Source organism: Heteronotia binoei, chromosome 17 (genome assembly GCF_032191835.1).
Source record: "Heteronotia binoei isolate CCM8104 ecotype False Entrance Well chromosome 17, APGP_CSIRO_Hbin_v1, whole genome shotgun sequence".
NCBI lineage: Eukaryota > Metazoa > Chordata > Lepidosauria > Squamata > Gekkonidae > Heteronotia > Heteronotia binoei.
This window is the reverse complement of record NC_083239.1, coordinates 51,545,382-51,565,315: the sequence shown is the minus strand read 5'-3', so window position 1 is coordinate 51,565,315 and position 19,934 is coordinate 51,545,382. Positions and strand designations below refer to the sequence as shown.

The window sequence follows — 19,934 nt, the reverse complement described above, 5'->3', positions numbered from 1 at the left end:
GCATCACAGTGTTGACTCACATTCAGCATATGATCCACTAAGACCTCTAGATCCTTTGTGCACATACTACTGCTAAGAAGTCTCCTTCATCCTATAACCATGCATTGGATTTTTCCTATCTAAATGCAGAACTTTACATTTATCCCCGTTAAAATTCATTTTATTGATTTCAGCCCAGTTTTCCAGCCTGTCAAGGTCATCCTGTATCCTGTTTCTGTCATCTTCTGTGTTTGCAACCCCTCCCAATTTAGTATCATCGGCAAATTTAATAAGCATTCCCTCTATTCCTTCATCCAAATCATTTATAAAGATGTTGAACAATATAGGTCCCAGGACAGATCCTTGAGGCACTCCACTTGCCACTCCTCTCCAAGAGGATGAGGAACCATTCACAAGCACTCTTTGGGTGCGATCTGTCAACCAGTTACAGATCCACCTAATGGTAACAGGATCCAAACCACATTTTACCAACTTGTCAACAAGGATAGTATGTGGAACTTTATCAAAAGCCTTACTGAAATCAAGATAAATGATGTCTAGAGCATTCCCCTGATCCAGCAAGGTAGTCACTTTCTCAGAAAAAGAGATCAGGTTAGTCTGACATGACTTGTTCTTGAGAAACCCCTGCTGGCTCTTAGTAATCACATCCATTCTTTCTAAATGTTCCAGGACCGACTGTTTAATTTGTTCTAAAACTTTTCCAGGTATAGACGTCAAGCTGACTGCTCGGTAGTTACCCGGATCGTCTTTTTTCCCCTTCTTGAAGATGGGGACAACATTCGCCCGCCTCCAATCTTCTGGCACCTCTCCTATTCTTCAAGAATTCTCAAAAATAATAGCCAGAGGCTCAGAAATTACATCCGCAAGCTCTTTTAGAACCCTTGGATGCAATTCATCTGGCTCTGAGGACTTAAGTTTCATTTAAAGAAACTAGGTGTTTATGTACTACCACTATGCTGATCCTAGGTTGGAACTTCATACCCTCCTTATATGTTCTGTTTTGCCATCCTGAGCACCATTTCCCTCAGAAGAGAAGACTGAGGAAAAGTAGGAACTGAGCAGTTCCGCCCTCTCTTCATTACCTGTTACAATTTCACTTTCTTGCCCTCGCAATGGGCCCACTATGTCCTTACTCTTTTTCTTACTCTGAACATAAGAAAAGAACCCTTTTTTGTTGTTTTTACCATCTTTGGTCAGCCTAAGCTCATACTGAGCTTTAGCTTTTTTAACTTTGTCTCTACAAGCACTGGTGATTTGTTTATATTCATCCTTGGTTATAAGGCCCTCCTTCCAATTCCTAAAGGAGTATTTTTTATTTCTCAAGTCTTTAGAGAGCTGTTTATGGAACCACTTCGGCTTCTTTAGGCTTTTTCCATTTTTTCTTCTCATTGGAATCGTCTGTGATTGCGCTTTCAGTATTTCGCTTTTAAGAAACTCCCACCCCTCTTGAACTCACTTCCTCCTAAATATCTCTGACCATGGGATTTAGTATCTCTGACCATGGGATTTTGCCCAGCATAGTTCTAAGTTTTATCAAAGTTTGCCTTTCTGAAGTCCAACCTATAAGTCTGACTATGCATAGCTTTTCCCTTCCCTAAGACTGTAAATTTCTGAATAAAATGATCACTACTGCCCAGCATGCCCACTATTTCCACTTCTTCGATCAATTCCTTGTTGGTGAGAATCAAATCCAAGATCGCAGATCCCCTTGTTTCCTTCTTCACTTTCTGGAAAAGGAAGTTGCCAGCAAGACAAGTCAGGAATCTATTTGACTTTTCATTTTTAGCAGAGTTGGACTTCCAACAGATGTCTAGGTAATTGAAATCTCCCATGATCACTGTATCCCTTCTCTTGGAGAACTTTGCAATCTGCTGTAGAAGTATCTCATCCAAGTCCTCTGACTGACTTGGCGGTCTATAGCAGACCCCCACAATAATATCACTCTTATTTCTTACTCCATTTATTTTTACGCAGAGACTCTCAACTGAGCTGCCATGCTCAGATTCACATATTTCCTCACAAGAAGAAGACTTAGAAGATGATATTGGATTTATATCCCACCCTCCACTTCGAAGAGTCTCAGAGCAGCTCACAATCTCCTTTCCCTTCCTCCCCCACAACAGACACCCTGTGAGGTGGGTGGGGCTGGAGAGGGCTCTCACAGCAGCTGCCCTTTCAAGGACAGAGTCTCAGAGTGCTTCACAATCTCTTTTACCTTCCTCTCCCACAACAGACACCCTGTGAGGTAGTGGGGCTGAGAGGGCTCTCATAGCAGCTGCCCTTTCAAGGACAACCTCTGCCAGAGCTATGGCTGACCCAAGGCCATGCTAGCAGCTGCAAGGGGAGGAGTGGGGAATCAAACCCAGTTCTCCCAGATAAGAGTCCACACACTTAACCACTACACCAAACTGGCTCTCCAAGTACACACATATACTGCTACACCTCCACATTTAAATCAAATGACCACCGTTTCAATCAAAAAACCTTTTTCCCCGTCCCATTTCTCCAAAACGTTTAAAACCAATGGCATCTGTGATTAGGAATGTGAATTACAACAATATGGACAGCTCCAAACAGCTTTGAATTAGAATCCCACCCTCTCCCAATTCAGAATTGCCTTTTGGCACTTGTTGGTTTTTATAGAGTAGAGCATAAAATGTTAAAAAAACAAAAAGTGGACAGCTGAAACCAACTTTTCTGATATATTCTCCCACCTCCCACCTGGGTTCTGCCATCAGCACGGTTTTTCCAAGCTGTGCTGTTCGGTCCCCCCCCCCCCTGCCACCCACTTCTGTCCCTATGTCAGCATGAGCTCATTCATTAGACCCAGCTGTCTTTCTCCCCCTTCCACCCCCCCCCCCCAGCCTGAAACTCAAACCCTCCCCAGCCTCTGAAAGTCACTTTGTGTTGCTTTGATACAGGACAAACCTTTTACCGCCTCGTGCATCCTAACAGCCGTGTCTTACGGGGCTGCAGCGTCGCTTAAAAACAAATTTACTTAAAGTATCGATTACCCCCAAGGGGGCAATCAATTGACCGGGTGCTGCAAAACCCAATGTCGCAGCGAGGGGAAATCTTATATGGGGACAGATGGCTGGCTGGCCTGAAGATTTTCAGCAGAGAAGCAGCCTCGACTTCTTGGGGTGCACTGAAATGTCGTCGATGAAGGCAGAATGAGCTGGGGAGGGGGGGGAGAAACAACGTATTTTCAGATTCTAAGATGCAGTTCTGAATAAGAAGCTTGATAATCTAGGTGCCAGCTTCAAATTTAAGGAAGCAACATCAAACATTGACTCGCGTGCAATTATTTCTTCATTTATACCAAGTCATCCTGGGGAGACTTAATATGGCTTACATCATTCTCCATTTTAGAAGAAGAAGATGATATTGGATTTATATCCCGCCCTCCACTCCGAAGAGTCTCAGAGTAGCTCACAGTCTCCTTTACCTTCCTTCCCCACAACAGACACCCTGTGAGGTAGATGGAGATATTGGATTTATATCCTGCCCTCCACTCTGAAGAGTCTCAGAGCGGCTCACAATCTCCTTTATCTTCCTCCCCCACAACAGACACCCTGTGAGGTGGGTGGGGCTGAGAGAGCTCTGACAGAAGCTGCCCTTTCAAGGACAACCTCTGCCAGAGTTATGGCTGACCCAAGGCCATTCCAGCAGGTGCAAGTGGAGGAGTGGGGAATCAAACCCGGTTCTCCCAGATAAGAGTCCGCACACTTAACCACTACACCAAACTGGCTATCTTAACAACACAGCCATAGACAGTTTTAAAAGGGGTTTAGACAGATTCATGGAGGATAAATCTTATCAGTGGCTAGTAGCTCAGGTGACTGAGGGGAACTTCCATGTTCAGAGGCAGTAAACCTCAAAATCTCAGAGCCAGGAGGCAACATCTGGAAAAGGCCTTGGCCTCTCTGCCCTGTTGTTGGCCCTCCAGAGGAACTGGCTGGCCACTGTGGGAGACAGGAGGCTGGATTAGATGGACCCTCAACGGTCTGATCCAGCAGGGGTCTTCTGATGTTCTCAGGGGAAGGCCTCAGCCTCTCTGCCCTGCTGTTGGCCCTCCAGAGGAACTGGGTGGCCACTGTGTGAGACTGGAGGCTGGTCTAGATGGACCCTCAATGGTCTGATCCAGCAGGGCTCTTCTGATGTTCTTATGAAGGCCTTGGCCTCTCTGCCCTGTTGCTGACCCTCCAGAGGAACAGGTTGGCCTCTGTGTGAGACAGGAGGCTGGATTAGATGGACCCTCAATGGTCTGATCCAACAGGGGTCTTCTGATGTTCTCAGGGGAAGGCCTCAGCCTCTCTGCCCTGCTGTTGGCCCTCCAGAGGAACTGGGTGGCCACTGTGTGAGACTGGAGGCTGGTCTAGATGGACCCTCAATGGTCTGATCCAGCAGGGCTCTTCTGATGTTCTTATGAAGGCCTTGGCCTCTCTGCCCTGTTGGCCCTCCAGAGGAACTGGGTGGCCACTGTGCGAGACTGGATGCTGGACTAGATAGCTCCTCAATGTTCTGATCCAGCAGGGCTCTTCTGATGTTAGCAACCTTGTGAGGTAGGTCAGACTGAGAATGTTTGAGTGGTCTGAAGTCACCCAGCAAGCTTCCATGGCAACAAGAGTGGAGATTTGAACCCAAGTCACCCAGACTCCAGTTCAGTACTCTATATCACACTGGTTCTAACCCAAATGCACCCCCAAGCCATGGTTTGGTGATAGGTAATACAAGGCTAAAGCATCTATTGTCTTTTTAGATTGGGGGGGGGAGCAATGGCTGACACAATAGAAGTGTACAAAATTACACATGGTGTAAAGAAAGAGGGTAGAATGTTTTTCTCCCATGAAACGAACCTGGCGTCAACCCAATCTAGTTTGAAGATGAATACTGGTACCAGAGTTTCCAATAAACACAAATGCCAGCACTGCTGCTACGTCATCACTGAACCTAACAACATCAACTACACCATCTCAGACTCATTCACTCGCTCATCTTCTAACATTGTATATACCAGGGGTGGCCAACGGTAGCTCTCCAGATGTTTTTTGCCTACAACTCTCATCAGCCCCAGCCAGCATGGCCAATGGCTGGGGCTGATGGGAGTTGTAGGCAAAAAACATATGGAGAGCTACCGTCGGCCACCCCTGGTATACCATTAAATGACAACAATACCCTTTGGTTCTCTACATAACAGGTCAAACCCTATACCAAAGAATAAACTGCCACAAATCTGACATCAAGAATCGCAAAACTGAGAAACCTGTAGGAGAATGTTTAAGGCTCCCAGTGGGAGACCTCAAAGTAGCTGTTTTATTGCAAAGGAGTTTCAGAAACAGACTAGAATGGGAGATTGCAGAATTACAAGTTGTTACAACACTCAGGACAAGGGAACTCCCAGGGATTTGGGTTCTTATCTAACTACACATGCTAAGTCACTCGAATTTGATGCTGTTCTCAGAGCCAGGAGGCAACATCTGGAGAAGGCCTTGGCCTCTCTGCCCTGTTGTATGCTAATTTGATGCTAACAGCTTTAAAATAATCTTAACGATACTCATTAGTCAATTACCTATGCATCCACAATAATTAGCCCTTTCTGGCACCTAACCCTTCACCCCCACCTATATGCAATGGTTGAAGAAGTCTGTTCAATTTCAAAGGAAGCCAAAGGTGATGGCTGCTTATGGCTACAACCTGAGATTCTCACCTACAGCAAACCTTTTGCATGGGAGATGTTTGCATTGTAGAGAGGCGGCAGTGAAAACTGGATACTACCGGCTGCCAATGGGAGTCCCTGAGTGGAACTCACACATGCACGCTCTCCAAGCTAGACCCGAAAGAGGTGCATGAAACAGGGTTTGCAAGCAAGCCACTCAGAGGGGTTGCCTCGGCCCCAGGCCCATAGCTACAGTGGGGGCTGGGGGGGGGCAGGCCACTCCATTCAAACCCTCTTTCCGTCTGTACGGCCCCTCCACTGGAAGGCCTCCAACCTGCCCCCTTTGCTCGCTGCCGATCTGAATAAGTGCAGCATTGCTACTGTAGGGGCTTCGGTTCGGCAGGGGTGAGGGTGGGAGAAGCCCTCTTGCAGCCAGATCCCCCGGAAGGTTTACTGAGTTAGACAAATGGGGTGGGGGGGCTGACACTTTACTTGAGAAGCGGAGAAAGTATCTAGGGTCAAACCGGGTGGCCCCCCCGCCCCCCCCAAAAAAACAAAAAATGCTGCTGGGGGCCCCACCAAACATGAAATCCTGGCTACAGACCTGCTTGGGCCTGGCTTCATTTTTAAAGCAGCCTGCTGAAAATCTAGCTAGTAGCTATGGCTTCTTATCGGGGTCCCCAACACGGTGCCTGACATATTTATAGAAAGTGGGTGAGGCTTTTGCCCAGCAAGGCTTCTGATTGGACACTGAAGATTTGATTGAAGAAGAAGAAGAAGATATTGGATTTATATCCCGCCCTCCACTCCGAAGAGTCTCAGAGCGGCTCACAATCTCCTTTACCTTCCTCCCCCACAACAGACACTCTGTGAGGTGGGTGGGGCTGGAGAGGGCTCTCCCAGCAGCTGCCCTTTCAAGGACAACCTCTGCGAGAGCTATGGCTGACCCAAGGCCATTCCAGCAGGTGCAAGTGGAGGAGTGGGGAATCAAACCCGGTTCTCCCAGATAAGAGTCCGCACACTTAACCACTACACCAAACTGGCAAATTGGTTGCGCAGATTCTTCCAAAACATCGCTCCGGCAGCAGTTGCCCCCACGGCATCAGGAGCTTTACTGTGCAACTGAGGGTAAGCTGGGGCAGCCATTCTGTGCTTGGCTCCGCCTTCTGGGGGTTGCAGAGGCCCTCCCCCCCCCGCTTCAGGGTCATCAGAAACTGTGTGTGTGGGGGGGAATGTCTGCTGGGGATTCCATTATTCCCTATGGAGGCCAATTCCCATAGGGTGTAATGGAGAATTGATTCGCAGGTATCTGGGGCTCTGCGGGGGCTGTTTTTTGAGGTAGAGGCACCAAATTTGCTGCATGGCATCCGGCGCCTCTCCTCAAAACACCCTCCAAATTTCACAAAAATTGGACCAGGGATCACATTCTGTGAGCCACAAAAGAAGGCACCCCTATCCTTCATTATTTCCAATAGAGGGAAGGCATATAAAAGGTGTGCGGTCCTTTTAAATGTGATGGCCAGAACTCCCTTTGGAGTTCAATTAGGCTTGTCACACGCTTGCTCCTGGCTCCACCCCTAAAGTCTCCTGGCTCCACCCGCAAAGTCCCCAGATATTTCTTGAACTGGACTGGCAACCCTAAGCACCAACCACACTGGGTCAGAATTTCCAAAGGCGCCTGCAGGTTCAAAAGGGTTGGGGACCCCTGCTTTATAACAACGGCCATGTGTCATGCGGCTCGATCGTCTTGTCTAGGCAGCTGTGTCCAGTCGTGGTTTCCCAGCACACGTCTTCACCATAATTTGCAGGCTTGGGTTGATGTGACGGTCGAGAGTAGGGTTGCCAAGTCCAATTCAAGAAATATCTGGGGACTTTGGGGGTGGAGCCAGGAGACATTGGGGGTGGAGCCAGGAGCAAGGTTGAGACAAGCGTGACTGAATTCCAAAAGAAGTTCTGGCCGTCACATTTAAGGGACCGCACACCTTTTGAATGCCTTCTCTCCATTGGAAACAATGACAGATAGGGGCACCTTCTTTGGCAGCTCATAGAATTGGACCCCATGGTCCAATCCTTTTGAAACTTGGAGGGTGTTTTGAGGAGAGGCACTGGATGCTATGCTGCAAATTAGGTGCCTCTACCTCAAAAAACAGCCCTCCCTCAGAGCCCCAGATACCCACGGATCAATTCTCCATTATACCCTATGGGAATCGGTCTCCATAGGGAATAATGGAGCGCCCAGGAGACATTCCCCCCCCCTGCTTTCTGATGACCCTGAAGCGGGGGGAGGGCCTCCAAACTGGGGGATCCCCTGCCCCCACCTGGGGATTAGGCAAACCAGAAACCGCAGTGTAATGATTAACAGCAACTTAGAAAAAAACAACATGGTGTAATTATACATTGCAGACACATGCTTAACAACTTCCTTTTGTATTATATCATGAATACATTTCCTTCACAAACCAAAGCTGTTTTCAATATTCATAAATAAATCAAGCATACGTTCTCTTTTTGTCAGTTTTGTAAGTCGGTACTACAGTCCACTGTCTGATAAAAATCCTTTTGTTGAAAGACGTAGACCAGGGGTGGCCAACGGTAGCTCTCCAGATGTTCTTTGCCTACAACTCCCATCAGCCTCAGCCATTGGCCATGCCGCCTGGGGCTAATGGGGGTTGTAGGCAAAAAACATCCAGAGAGCTACTGTTGGTCACCCCTGACGTAGACAGTACCACAATGAATATCACTTCTCAATGAACATCACTTCTCATTCGGGTGGCAGACCGAAATCTGGCAGGTGCGGTGGCTACACAGGTCCTAAGTTCAGACTGTGTTTCGTTCACCTTCCACTGGCTGCTTTTCTTTATATCCCGGAACCTGCGCTGAGGCAATTTCTCATACAATAGATTGTTACTGCTTCTTGGCAGGCTTGTGGCCTGTCCTTTGTGAGGCGTGGAGATGCCCTCACTTGGATAGGCCAGTCTGATTTCATCAAATTTCAAAAACTGAGTAAGGCTGACCCCAATTAGTTGGATGGGAGACCACCAAGGAAGTCTGGGGTGCAGCAAACCAGTCCGAACGTCTCGTGCCTTGAAAACCCCTCAGGAGGACTGACACTGAATAGGGAGATTAGGGGGGTGGGAATAGGGTTGCCAGCTCCAGGTTAGAAAACTCCTGGAGATTTGGGGATGGAGCCTGGGGAAGACCTCAGTAAAGGTGAAGGTAGTCCCCTGTGCAAGCACCAGTCGTTTCCGACTCCGGGGTGACGTCGCATCACGTTTTCACGGCAGACTTTTTACGGGGTGGTTTGCCATTGCCTTCCCCAGTCATCTACACCTCCCCCCCAGCAAGCTGGGTACTCATTTGATCAACCTCGGAAGGATGGAAGGCTGAGTCAACCTCGAGCTGGCTACCTGAATCCAGCTTCCGCTGGGATCGAACTCAGGTCGTGTGAGCAGAGGGCTCTGACTGCAGTACTGCAGCTTTATCACTCTGCGCCGGCTTGAGGTTGACTCAGCCTTCCATCCTTCCGAGGTCAGTAAAATGAGTTCCCAGCTTGCTGGGGGGAAAGTGTAGATTACTGGGGAAGGCAATGGCAAACCACCCGGTAAAAAGTCTGCTGTGAAAACGTTGTGAAAGCAAGTCGCCCCAGAGTTGGAAACGACTGGTGCTTGCACAGGGAACCTTTCCTTTCCTTTCCTTGCCATTGCCTTCCCCAGTCCTCTACACTTTCCCCCCAGCAAGCTGGGGTCTCATTTTACCAACCTCGGAAGGATGGAAGGCTGAGTCAACCTTGAGCCGGCTATCTGAACCCAGAAAACACCAGATATCTCCCTTGTATAATGAAAACAATGTACTAATATCTCCAGCGCATAAATAATACACAAAACACTAGTATTACTTATGAGAAAAATTCAAAATGTTGTCACACACACACTGTTGCCAATAAATACAATATCCAGAATAACATAAACCAAACCACCAAATTCCAATATTCTCCAACTGTGCATAAAAAATGTCCTCATGGTTAGTACATTGTTTTCATTATACAAGGGAGATACCTGGTGTTTTCTGGTTGTTTAGTCTTTCTCCCCGTCGCTGTTTTTTCATTGTGGCTACCTGAATCCAGCTTCCGCCGGGATCGAACTCAGGTCGTGAGCAGAGAGTTCGGACTGCAGTACTGCAGCTTTACCGCTCTGCACCTCAGTGGGGCACAATGTCATAAAGTACACCCTCCAAAGAATCCATTTTCTCCAGTAGAACTGATCTCCGTAGTCTGGAGATGACCTATAATTCCAGGGGATCCTGGAGGCTAGCATCTTTACTACTATGGGGTCACCAAAAGTTGTCTGTGGCAAAAGGGGGGGGGGGGGGCTTTGAAGGATTTCAAAGTTTGCTGTGAAACGGGGATTTGTGAAAGATGAATGTATCGGAGGACTCGGCTCTCCCTCTGTCCCTAGAGCACCCCCCCCCTTCCCCCGTCATGCATCCGAGGCGAGAAGACCCAGCTCAATACTGCAGCTCAGATTCAGCACAGGCTGTGGCTCAGATTTCGGCAAGTCAGAGGTTTTTGCAGCAGCGGCAACTTCTGGGCAGGAAACGGGGCGACAGCAGAGCCCTGATGATTAATTCAGGAAGAAGAGGAGAAGATGGTGGTGGTGGCTGACGTGAGGAAGCAAGATAAGGCCAGATCTTAGGCCCATCAGCAATCTGCTCCAGCACGGCCTGATCTGGGTTGCCAAGTCCAATTCAAGAAATATCTGGGGACTTTGGGGGTGGAGCCAGGAGATTTTGGGGGTGGAGCCAGGAGACATTGCGGTGGAGCCAGGAGCAAGGGGTGACAAGCATAATTGAACTCCAAAGGGAGTTTTGGCCATCACATTTAAAGGGACCGCACATCTTTTAAATGCCTTCCTTCCATAGGAAATAATGAAGGATAGCAGCACCTTCTTTGGGGGCTCATAAAATTGGACCCCCTGGTCCAATCTTTTTGAAACTTGGGGAGTATTTTGGGGAGAGCCACTGGATACTATACTGAAAATTTGGTGCCTCTACCTCAAAAAACAGGGCCCCCAGAGCCCCAGATACCCGTGGATAAATTCTTCATTATTTTCTATGGGAATAAGTCTCCATAGGGAATCATGAGTACCCAGCAGACATTTCCCTCCCCTCCTCCCACTTTCTGATCACCCTGAAGCGGGGGGAGGGCCTCCAAACCGGGGGATCCCCTGCCCCCACCTGGGGATTGGCAACCCTAGGCCTGATACCCACACAGTGGGGGCAGGGACCTGGGTTTGGGTGCAGACCCATAGGGAACAGTCTGTCTTTTCTGCATAACAAAATTCATACTGGGCTAAGCAGCCGATCCTCCATCACGCCCAAGTGCTCTTGGGGGCTGGGGATTCCCTGGTTTGGAGGTCCTCCCTTCTCACTTCAGGGTTATCAGAAACCAGGGGAGCAGGAATATCTGCTGGGCCCTCCATTATACCCTGTGGCAGGGGCGTTGAACTCATTTGTTATGAGGGCCAAATCCGACATAAATGAGACCTTGTTGGGGCAGGCCATGTTGAACTGGGCCATGTGTGTACCTATTTAAGATTAGGTAGCAGAGATATAAACTTTATAAAGGACACAGACCAACAATAAAAATTTCTTAAAATATATTACAAGCAGGAAACCAGCCAGGGAGGCAGTGGGGCCCTTGGATGACCATGGGGTAAAAGGATTACTGAAGGAGGATAGGGAAATGGCTGAGAAGCTGAATGCATTTTTTGCCTCTGTCTTCACTGTGGAAGATGAGAAGTGTTTGCCCGCCCCAGAACCACTAATTTTGGAAGGGGTGTTGAAAGACCTGAGTCAGATTGAGGTGACAAAAGAGGAGGTCCTACAACGGATGGATGAATTAAAAACTAATAAGTCACCGGGTCCGGATGGCATACATCCAAGAGTTCTGAAAGAACTCAAAGTTGAACTTGTGGATCTTCTAACAAAAATCTGTAATCTTTCACTGAAGTCTGCCTCCATTCCTGAGGATTAGAAGGTAGCAAATGTCACCCCCATCTTTAAAAAGGGTTCTAGAGGAGATCCGGGAAATTACAGGCCAGTCAGTCTGACTTCAATACCGGGAAAGTTGGTAGAAACCATTATTGACAGAATGAGCAGGCACATTGATGAACACGGGTTATTGAGGAAGACTCAGCATGGGTTCTGTAGGGGAAGATCTTGCCTCACTAACCTGTTACATTTCTTTGAGGGGGTGAACAAACATGTGGACAAAGGAGACCCGATAGATGTTGTTTACCTTGACTTCCAGAAAGCTTTTGATAAAGTTCCTCATCAAAGGCTCCTTAGAAAGCTTGAGAGTCATGGAGTAAAAGGACAGGTTCTCTTGTGGATCAAAACCTGGCTGAGTAATAGGAAACAGAGAGTGAGTATAAATGGGCAGTCTTCGCAGTGGAGGACGGTAAGCAGTCTTCGCAGTGGAGGACGGTAAGCAGTGGGGTGCCGCAGGGCTCAGTACTGCGTCCCATGCTCTTTAACTTGTTCATAAATGATTTAGAGTTGGGAGTGAGCAGTGAAGTGGCCAAGTTTTAGGATGACACTAAATTGTTCAGGGTGGTGAGAACCAGAGAGGATTGTGAGGAACTCCAAAGGGATCGATTGAAGCTGGGTGAGTGGGCGTCAACGTGGCAGATGCGGTTCAATGTGGCCAAGTGCAAAGTAATGCACATTGGGGCCAAGAATCCCAGCTACAAAGACAAGTTGATGGGGTGTGAACTGGCAGAGACGGACCAAGAGAGAGATCTTGGGGTCATGGTAGATAACTCACTGAAAATGTCAAGACAGTATGTGTTTGCAATAAAAAAGGCCTACGCCATGCTGGGAATGATTAGGAAGGGAATTGAAAACAAATCAGCCAGTATCATAATGCCCCTGTATAAATCGATGGTGCGGTCTCATTTGGAGTACTGTGTGCAGTTCTGGTCGCTGCACCTCAAAAAGGATATTATAGCATTGGAGAAAGTCTAGAAAAGGGCAACTAGAATTATTAAAGGGCTGGAACACTTTCCTTATGAAGAAAGGTTGAAACGCTTGGGGCTCTTTAGCTTGGAGAAACGTTGACTGTGGGGTGACATGATAGAGGTTTACAAGATAATGCATGGGATGGAGAAAGTAGAGAAAGCATACAAGAACTCATGGGCATTCGATTAAATTGCTGAGCAGACAGGTTAAAACGGATAAAAGGAAGTACTTCTTCATCCAAAAGGTGATTAACATGTGGAATTCACTGCTACAAGAGGTGGTGGCGGCCACAAGCATAGCCACCTTCAAGAGGGGTTTAGATAAAAATATGGAGCAGAGGTCCATCAGTGGCTATTAGCCACAGTGTGTGTGTGTGTGTGTGTGTGTGTATATATTGGCCACTGTGTGACACAGAATGTTGGACTGGATGGGCCATTGGCCTGATCTAACATGGCTTCTCTTATGTCCTTATGTTCTTAATTAAAGATTAAAACAACAATTAAAATAAAACATGCTTAAAACATTAGCACTCATTGGTCTTAAAGGTGCTTTCTTTGTATCCAATTCCTTCTTCTGAATACTGTTGGAGTGTTACTCTGTGTTTGAAATTCATGGCACTCTTTCCCAGTATATAAATATCAATTGTGAGAAGCTTGAAGAGGCTAACAATGCGAAACAGGAATAATAGTACAATCCTGTTGCCTTATGGATTGCGGACTGCATAATATTATACCATCAATTTTCTTGCATCTGGCATTCATTTGCTTGAGGAGAAGGAATTGGATTCCTGATGAAATGTCGTTTCTTGGAGGGATTGAAAGGGATTGCCTTCACTGACTGTAAAACAATTACATTTGGTACTTTTGTACAATTTTGGACTCTTGGTTTAATTTTTTGGAGGTTGCATATCACGGCAGCTTTATGCGTTGTTTTCCCTGCCCACCTGGTGAACCCTAGTGAAGGTTAAAATCATGTATTGAGCCAGACATGCACTGAACATAACATGAGAATTACTCCCCACACACACACAAAGAATAATAAAGCGTGCATGACGGTGTGTTCACGGTACGATGCAAACAGAGCTTCTGCAGTTCTTTCTCAGTGAAACCCCTCTACCTCCGTTCAGGTGCATGTTTGTCCTTCATTCATATGTTGACCAATGAATCCCTGTTTGGTGCAATGAATCAAATAAACTCTGCGTCTGCACAGAGGCCTACATCTTTCCATTTGCACATTGGGCAGTGTTGTCGGTAAGCAGGGAGACAACGGGGACAAACCAACGTGCTCGCGACTCAGTGGTGGGGCAACTGTTTGGCAAGCAGAAGGTCTCAGCTTCAATCCCCGGCATCTCCATCAAAGGTATCGGGAAGAAGACCCTGCTGCCAGTCTGAGTAGACAATACTGACCTTGATGGACCGAGGGTCTGATTTAATATAAGGCAGCTTCATGTGTGTATTGAGGAGGAACTGTGGCTCAGTGGAAGAGCCTCTGCATGTTGTGCAGAAGGTCCCAGGTTCTATCCCTGGAATCTCCAGTAGAAAAGGACCACGAAACAGGTGATATGAAAAGACCCTCCAGCTGAGACCCTGGATAGCTGCTGCCAGTCTGAGCAGGCAATACTGACCTTTGTAGACCAAGGGTCTGGTTCCATATAAGGCAGCTTCATGTATGTTCATGTTAAGGGGGGGGGGGCTGTGGCTCATTCTTAGTACCTCTGCTTGGCAAGCAGAAAGTCCCTGGTTCAATCCCCGGCATCTCCAAAGAAAAAGGACCAGGCAGGAGGTGATGCAAAAGACCTCAGCCTGAAACCCTGGAGAGCCATGAAGTGGGGCTGTAGCTAGTGGCAGAGCCTCTGTTTGACATGCAGAAGGTCCCTGGTTCAATCCCTGGCATCTCCAATGAAAAAGGACCAGGAAGGAGGTGATGGGAAAGACCTCTGCCTGAGACCCTGGAGAGCCAGGAAGTGGGGCTATAGCTCAGTGGTAGAACCTCTGTTTGGCATGCAGAAGGTCCCCAGTTCAATCCCCGGCATCTCCAGTTGAAAGGACCAGGCAGGAGGGGATGGGAAAGACCTCTGCCTGAGACCCTGGAGAGCCAGGAAGTGGGGCTATAGCTCAGTGGTAGAACCTCTGTTTGGCATGCAGAAAGTCCCCAGTTCAATCCCCGGCATCTCCAGTTGAAAGGACCAGGCAGGAGGGGATGAGAAAGACCTCTGCCTGAGACCCTGGAGAGCCAGGAAGTGGGGCTATAGCTCAGTGGTAGAACCTCTGTTTGGCATGCAGAAAGTCCCCAGTTCAATCCCCGGCATCTCCAGTTGAAAGGACCAGGCAGGAGGGGATGGGAAAGACCTCTGCCTGAGACCCTGGAGAGCCAGGAAGTGGGGCTATAGCTCAGTGGTAGAACCTCTGTTTGGCATGCAGAAAGTCCCCAGTTCAATCCCCGGCATCTCCAGTTGAAAGGACCAGGCAGGAGGGGATGGGAAAGACCTCTGCCTGAGACCCTGGAGAGCCAGGAAGTGGGGCTGTGGCTCAGTGGTAGAACCTCTGTTTGGCATGCAGAAGGTCCCCAGTTCAATCCCCGGCATCTCCAGTTGAAAGGACCAGGCAGGAGGGGATGGGAAAGACTTCAGCCTGAGACCCTGGAGAGATGCTGCAGGTCTGAGTGGACAATACTGACCTAGATGGACCAAGGCTCTGAGTTAGTATAAGCCAGCTTCATGTGTTCACCTAGCCCAAGGGAAGCAGCAATGCCCAGTCCTGTGTGTTTCGGCAAGCAGAAAATACAGTAGGGGGCAGAGCGAAATGTTTCAGATGACACAGAAGGCTGCTGAACCTGGAGTCTTGGCAGAATTGCAGGGGCCCCCTAGCTCACCCCCAGCTGGCAGTGGTCACGAGCAACAGACTTGTGGGCATTTGCTCGCCTGTTGCCTCTTCCCGGGTCACCACTGGTGAGTCTACACCCTCTGCTGGCTGGATCTGAGCCCTCTGGCACTGCTAAAGCTCAGGGTCAGCTTGCCCTTGGGTCCTGCAGCCGTTGAGGGAAATGGAACGCCAGGAAGTTTCCCAGTCAGTTGGAGGATCGCTGTTTTCCTGGGAAAGAAGAAGAGCCCAGAAGCAACTTAAAGACTAACAAAATTTGTGGGCTTTTTTGTAGCAGGAGCTCCTTTGCATATTAGGCCACACAACCCTGATGTAGCCAGTCCTCCAAGAGCTTCCAGGGCTCTTCGTACAGGGCCTACTGTAAGCTTCAGGAGGATTGGCTACATCAGAAGGGTGTGGCCTAATATGCAAATGAGTTCCTGCTGCAAAAAAATAAAAGGCCTGGGCAGGGTATGAGCTTTCGTGAGTCACTGTTCACAAAAATTCATACCCTACCGCAAATTGTGTTAAGTCTTTAAGGTTCTGCTGGACTCTTGCTCTTTTCTGCTGCTATAGAGAGACGAATATGGCTACCTGTTTTGATCTTCCTCCTGGGAAAGAATGTAATTTGTGAACTGAAGCATAACTTAACAGAAAAGCAATGCAGGGACTTCGGTCCCGTGTTCTGCCCTAGACTGATTCACCAGCCTATCCTGTCGACGTCCCCTGCCCCACTTTCTCTCTCTCTCTTCAGGAAGGACAAAAATGAAACTCTTTAATGCAAAATCTTACAGCACCCTCTGGTGGAGCATGTTCTGCTCTGGCACACCAGCAGCTATGGAGAATCAGAAACAGCAAAAATAATAATTGTTTCTTATACCCCACTTTTCTCTACCTTAAGGAGTCTCAAAGTGGCTTACGATCGCCTTCTCTTCATCCCCCCACAATAGGCACCTTGTGGGGCAAGTGGGGCTGAGAGAGTTCCGAGAGAACCGTGGCTGGCCCAAGGTCACCCAGCAGGTTTCATGTGGAGGAGGAGTGGGGATTCAAACCAGGCTCTCAGTTTTGTTAGTAGTAATGTATGGTTGTGAGAGCTGGACCATAAGGAAGGCCGAGCGCAGAAGAATAGATGCTTTCGAGCTGTGGTGCTGGAGAGGACTCTTGAGAGTCCCTTGGACTGCAAGAAGATCGAATCAGTCAGTCCTAAGGGAAATCAACCCTGACTGTTCAAGGTCAGATGCTGAAGCTGAAGCTCAGATACTTTGGCCACCCAATGAGAAGGGAGCACTCCCTGGAGAAGACTCTTGAGAGTCCCTTGGACTGCAAGAAAACCACATCAGTCAGTCCTAAGGGAAATCAACCCTGACTGTTCCCTGCAAGGTCAGATGCTGAAGCTGAAGCTCAAATACTTTGGCCACCCAATGAAAAGGGAGCACTCCCTGGAGAAGACTCTTGAGAGTCCCTTGGACTGAAGAAGATCCAATCAGTCAGTCCTAAGGGAAATCAACCCAGACTGTTCCCTGGAAGGTCAGATGCTGAAGCTGAAGCTCAAATCCTTTGGCCACCCAATGAAAAGGGAGCACTCCCTGGAGAAGACTCTTGAGAGTCCCTTGGACTGAAGAAGATCCAATCAGTCAGTCCTAAAGGAAATCAATCTAGACTGTTCCCTGGAAGGAAGCTGAAGCTGAAGCTGAAGCTCAAATACTTTGGCCACCCAATTAGAAGGGAGCGCTCCCTGGAGAAGACCCTGATGCTGGGAAAGACAGAAGGCAAAAGAAGAAGGGGACGGCAAAAGGTGAGACGGCTGGACAGCGTTACTGATGTAACAAACACAAATTTGAGCAGGCTTCGTAGGATGGTGGAAGACAGGAGGGTCTGGCGTGACTTGGTCCATGGGGCTGCAAAGAGTCGGACTCGACTGTGCGACCGAACAACAAGGTGCTACTGGACGCTTGCTCTTCCCTGCTGCTACAGACGGATTAATGCGCATACCCATCTAGATCTATTCCAAACAGCAACAGACTTTGGGTTTCGAGTCAGGGAAGCTGTAGCGTTCACTTGCCCGGCAGAGAGAGATTGCGGAGCTGCATTTCCGATACCGTGGATGGCATCATCCCAGATGTAGAGAAGACGCTCACGGCCGTGGAGTACCAGATGCAAGAAAAGGCCCTCTCGAAGGCCTTCCGGAAGGACCGCACGCGGAAAACATAGATGACCGGGTTGATGGCCGAGTTGGCGTGCGAAAGGATGATGGCCGTCATGATCAGCTGACTGGGGATGTAGCAGGTGGGGCAGAGAAGCATGACGGTGTTCAGGATGTGGACGGGGAGCCAGCAGACGGCGAAGAAGAAGAGGATGATGAAGAGGGAGGTAGCCGTCTGCATCTCCTTGCGGACGACGATCCGCCGCCTCTGCCGCGCGCTGATGTCCACTTCCCCCTCGGCCACCTTGCGGATCTGGCGCCGGACTTCCAGGAAGATGCGGCCGTAGAGCACCATCATGACGGACAATGGCACCAGCATGCAGGTCATGAAATTGAAGTAAACCATGTAGGTGTCGTTGATGATGCTGTTGAAGAGGCACTCCCCGTTGGCCGGCAAAGGGTCATGCCAGCCCATGGCCGGGAAGAGGCCGATGACAACCGCCAGCGCCCAGCAGGCCAGGATAACCAAGAGGGAGTTGCGGGGACTCAGCCAAGACTTGTACTGGAACGGCTTCAAAATGGAGATGTACCTTTCCACCGCGATGGCTAAGAGCCCGAACACCGAGGCCTGGGTGAGCACGAGCAGCGTGCAAAGCATGAGGAGACAGAGCTGTGGCCTGTGCCGGGGCAGCCCCATGTCGGTAGAGAGGGCACAGGGGATGGCCACCGCCCCCACCAAGATGTCTGCCATGGCCAGGGAGACCAGGAAGTAGTTGGTGATGACAGTCCGCAGCTTCCTGTTCCGCAAGATGATCGTGCAGATGAAGAGGTTGCCCACAATGGAGAAGAGTGCCGTTACGCTCTCGCTCAGGAAGTAGGGGATGTTCACACCACCCGGAGACGTTATGTTCCACGCTCGGAGGGCTCCCCAAGAACACATTGTCAACTGTGTCCATCACGGGACGTCAGCCCATGTCGGTTTTGCAGGCAAGCGCCTTCTCTTTGGGCTCTCCGGCCTCTGTGGGCTGCTGGTCCGTCATCCTAGGCAGCAGGGAACTCCCGCCAAGCTGTGAAATTAAAAAAAGCAACACAAAATTGCCTTAATGCGCCAGCATGAACAAAACTAAAACTGATCGTTAGATGGGTCTAGAGCAGGGTGTCCTCAAAATTTTGAGGCTGCTGGCACCTTTGGAATTTGGAGAGGAGGTGGTGAGCATCACTCCAAAATGGTTTCCATGGAAGGCGGAGACAAATCCCTAATGACTGCCTTAGGAAGTGGAGCCAAATGGAATACCACACCCTCCTAGGGTTGCCAATCCCCAGGTGGGGGCAGGGGATCCCCCGGTTTGGAGGCCCTCCCCCCGCTTCAGGGTCATCAGAAAGTGGGGGAGGGGAGGGAAATGTCTGCTGGGCACTCCATTATTCCCTATGGAGACCCATTCCCATAGGGAATAATGGAGAATTGATCTGTGGGTCTCTGGAGGGGCTTTTGAGATAGAGGCACCGGTTTTCTAGCATCACATTCAATGCCTCTCCTCAAAAGACTCTCCAAGTTTCAAAAAGAGTGGACCAAGGGGTCCAATTCTACGAAGCCCCCCAAAATGTGCCCCTATCCTTCATTATTTCCAATGGAGCGAAGGCATTTAAAAGATGTACGGTTCCTTTAAACGTAGTGGTGGCCAGAGCGCCCTTTGGATTTCAATGATGCTTGTCACAACCTTGCTCCTGGCTCCACCCCCAATGTCTCCTGGCTCCACCCCAAAGTCTCCCGGCTCCACCTCCCAAGTCCCCAGAGATTTCTTGAATTGGAGTTGGCAACCCTACACCCTCCTCACACCCCTGGGAAGAAAGAAATGCTGAACTGGGAATGGAGCCCCACATGCTGGGTAAGGAAAGTACAGGTGCTCATCCTCCAGCGGAAAGTTCTTTCAGTCGGATGAGGGAAGCCAACAAAAATCCGGCCTCAGGGTTACCACCCACTGGCAGGGGATGCGGGGTGGGGGAGAAGCTGGCCAAATCCAGGTTGGGGAACTCTTGGAGATGTGGGAACAGAGCCTGGGGAGACAGGTCTATGTTGGAAAATACCTGGAGCCTTTGGGGGTCGATATGGGAGAGGGCGGGGTTTGTGGAGGGGAGGGGCCTCAGCGTGGGACAAGGCCATAAAGTCCACCCTTCCAAGTGGCCATTTTCTCCTGGGGAGCTGGTCTCTGCCAGCTGGAGATCAGTTGTAAAAGCAGGAGATCCCCAGGCCCCACCG

General features: G+C 49.2%; 1 protein-coding gene across 1 annotated transcript; it reads right to left on the bottom strand.

The window, feature by feature from the left end:
* Window positions 1-17,588: 17,588 nt before the first annotated feature.
* On the bottom strand, window positions 17,589-18,617 carry LOC132585891 (adenosine receptor A1-like). Its single transcript, XM_060257767.1, has one exon. The coding sequence runs from the start codon at window positions 18,615-18,617 to the stop codon at window positions 17,589-17,591; it is 1,029 nt and encodes a 342-aa protein (XP_060113750.1).
* Between the last annotated feature and the right edge of the window lie 1,317 nt (window positions 18,618-19,934).

Excerpts from the sequence above, each read along its gene's own strand:
- LOC132585891 (XM_060257767.1), bottom strand. The coding sequence starts at position 18,617 with ATGTGTTCTTGGGGAGCCCTCCGAGCGTGGAACATAACGTCTCCGGGT.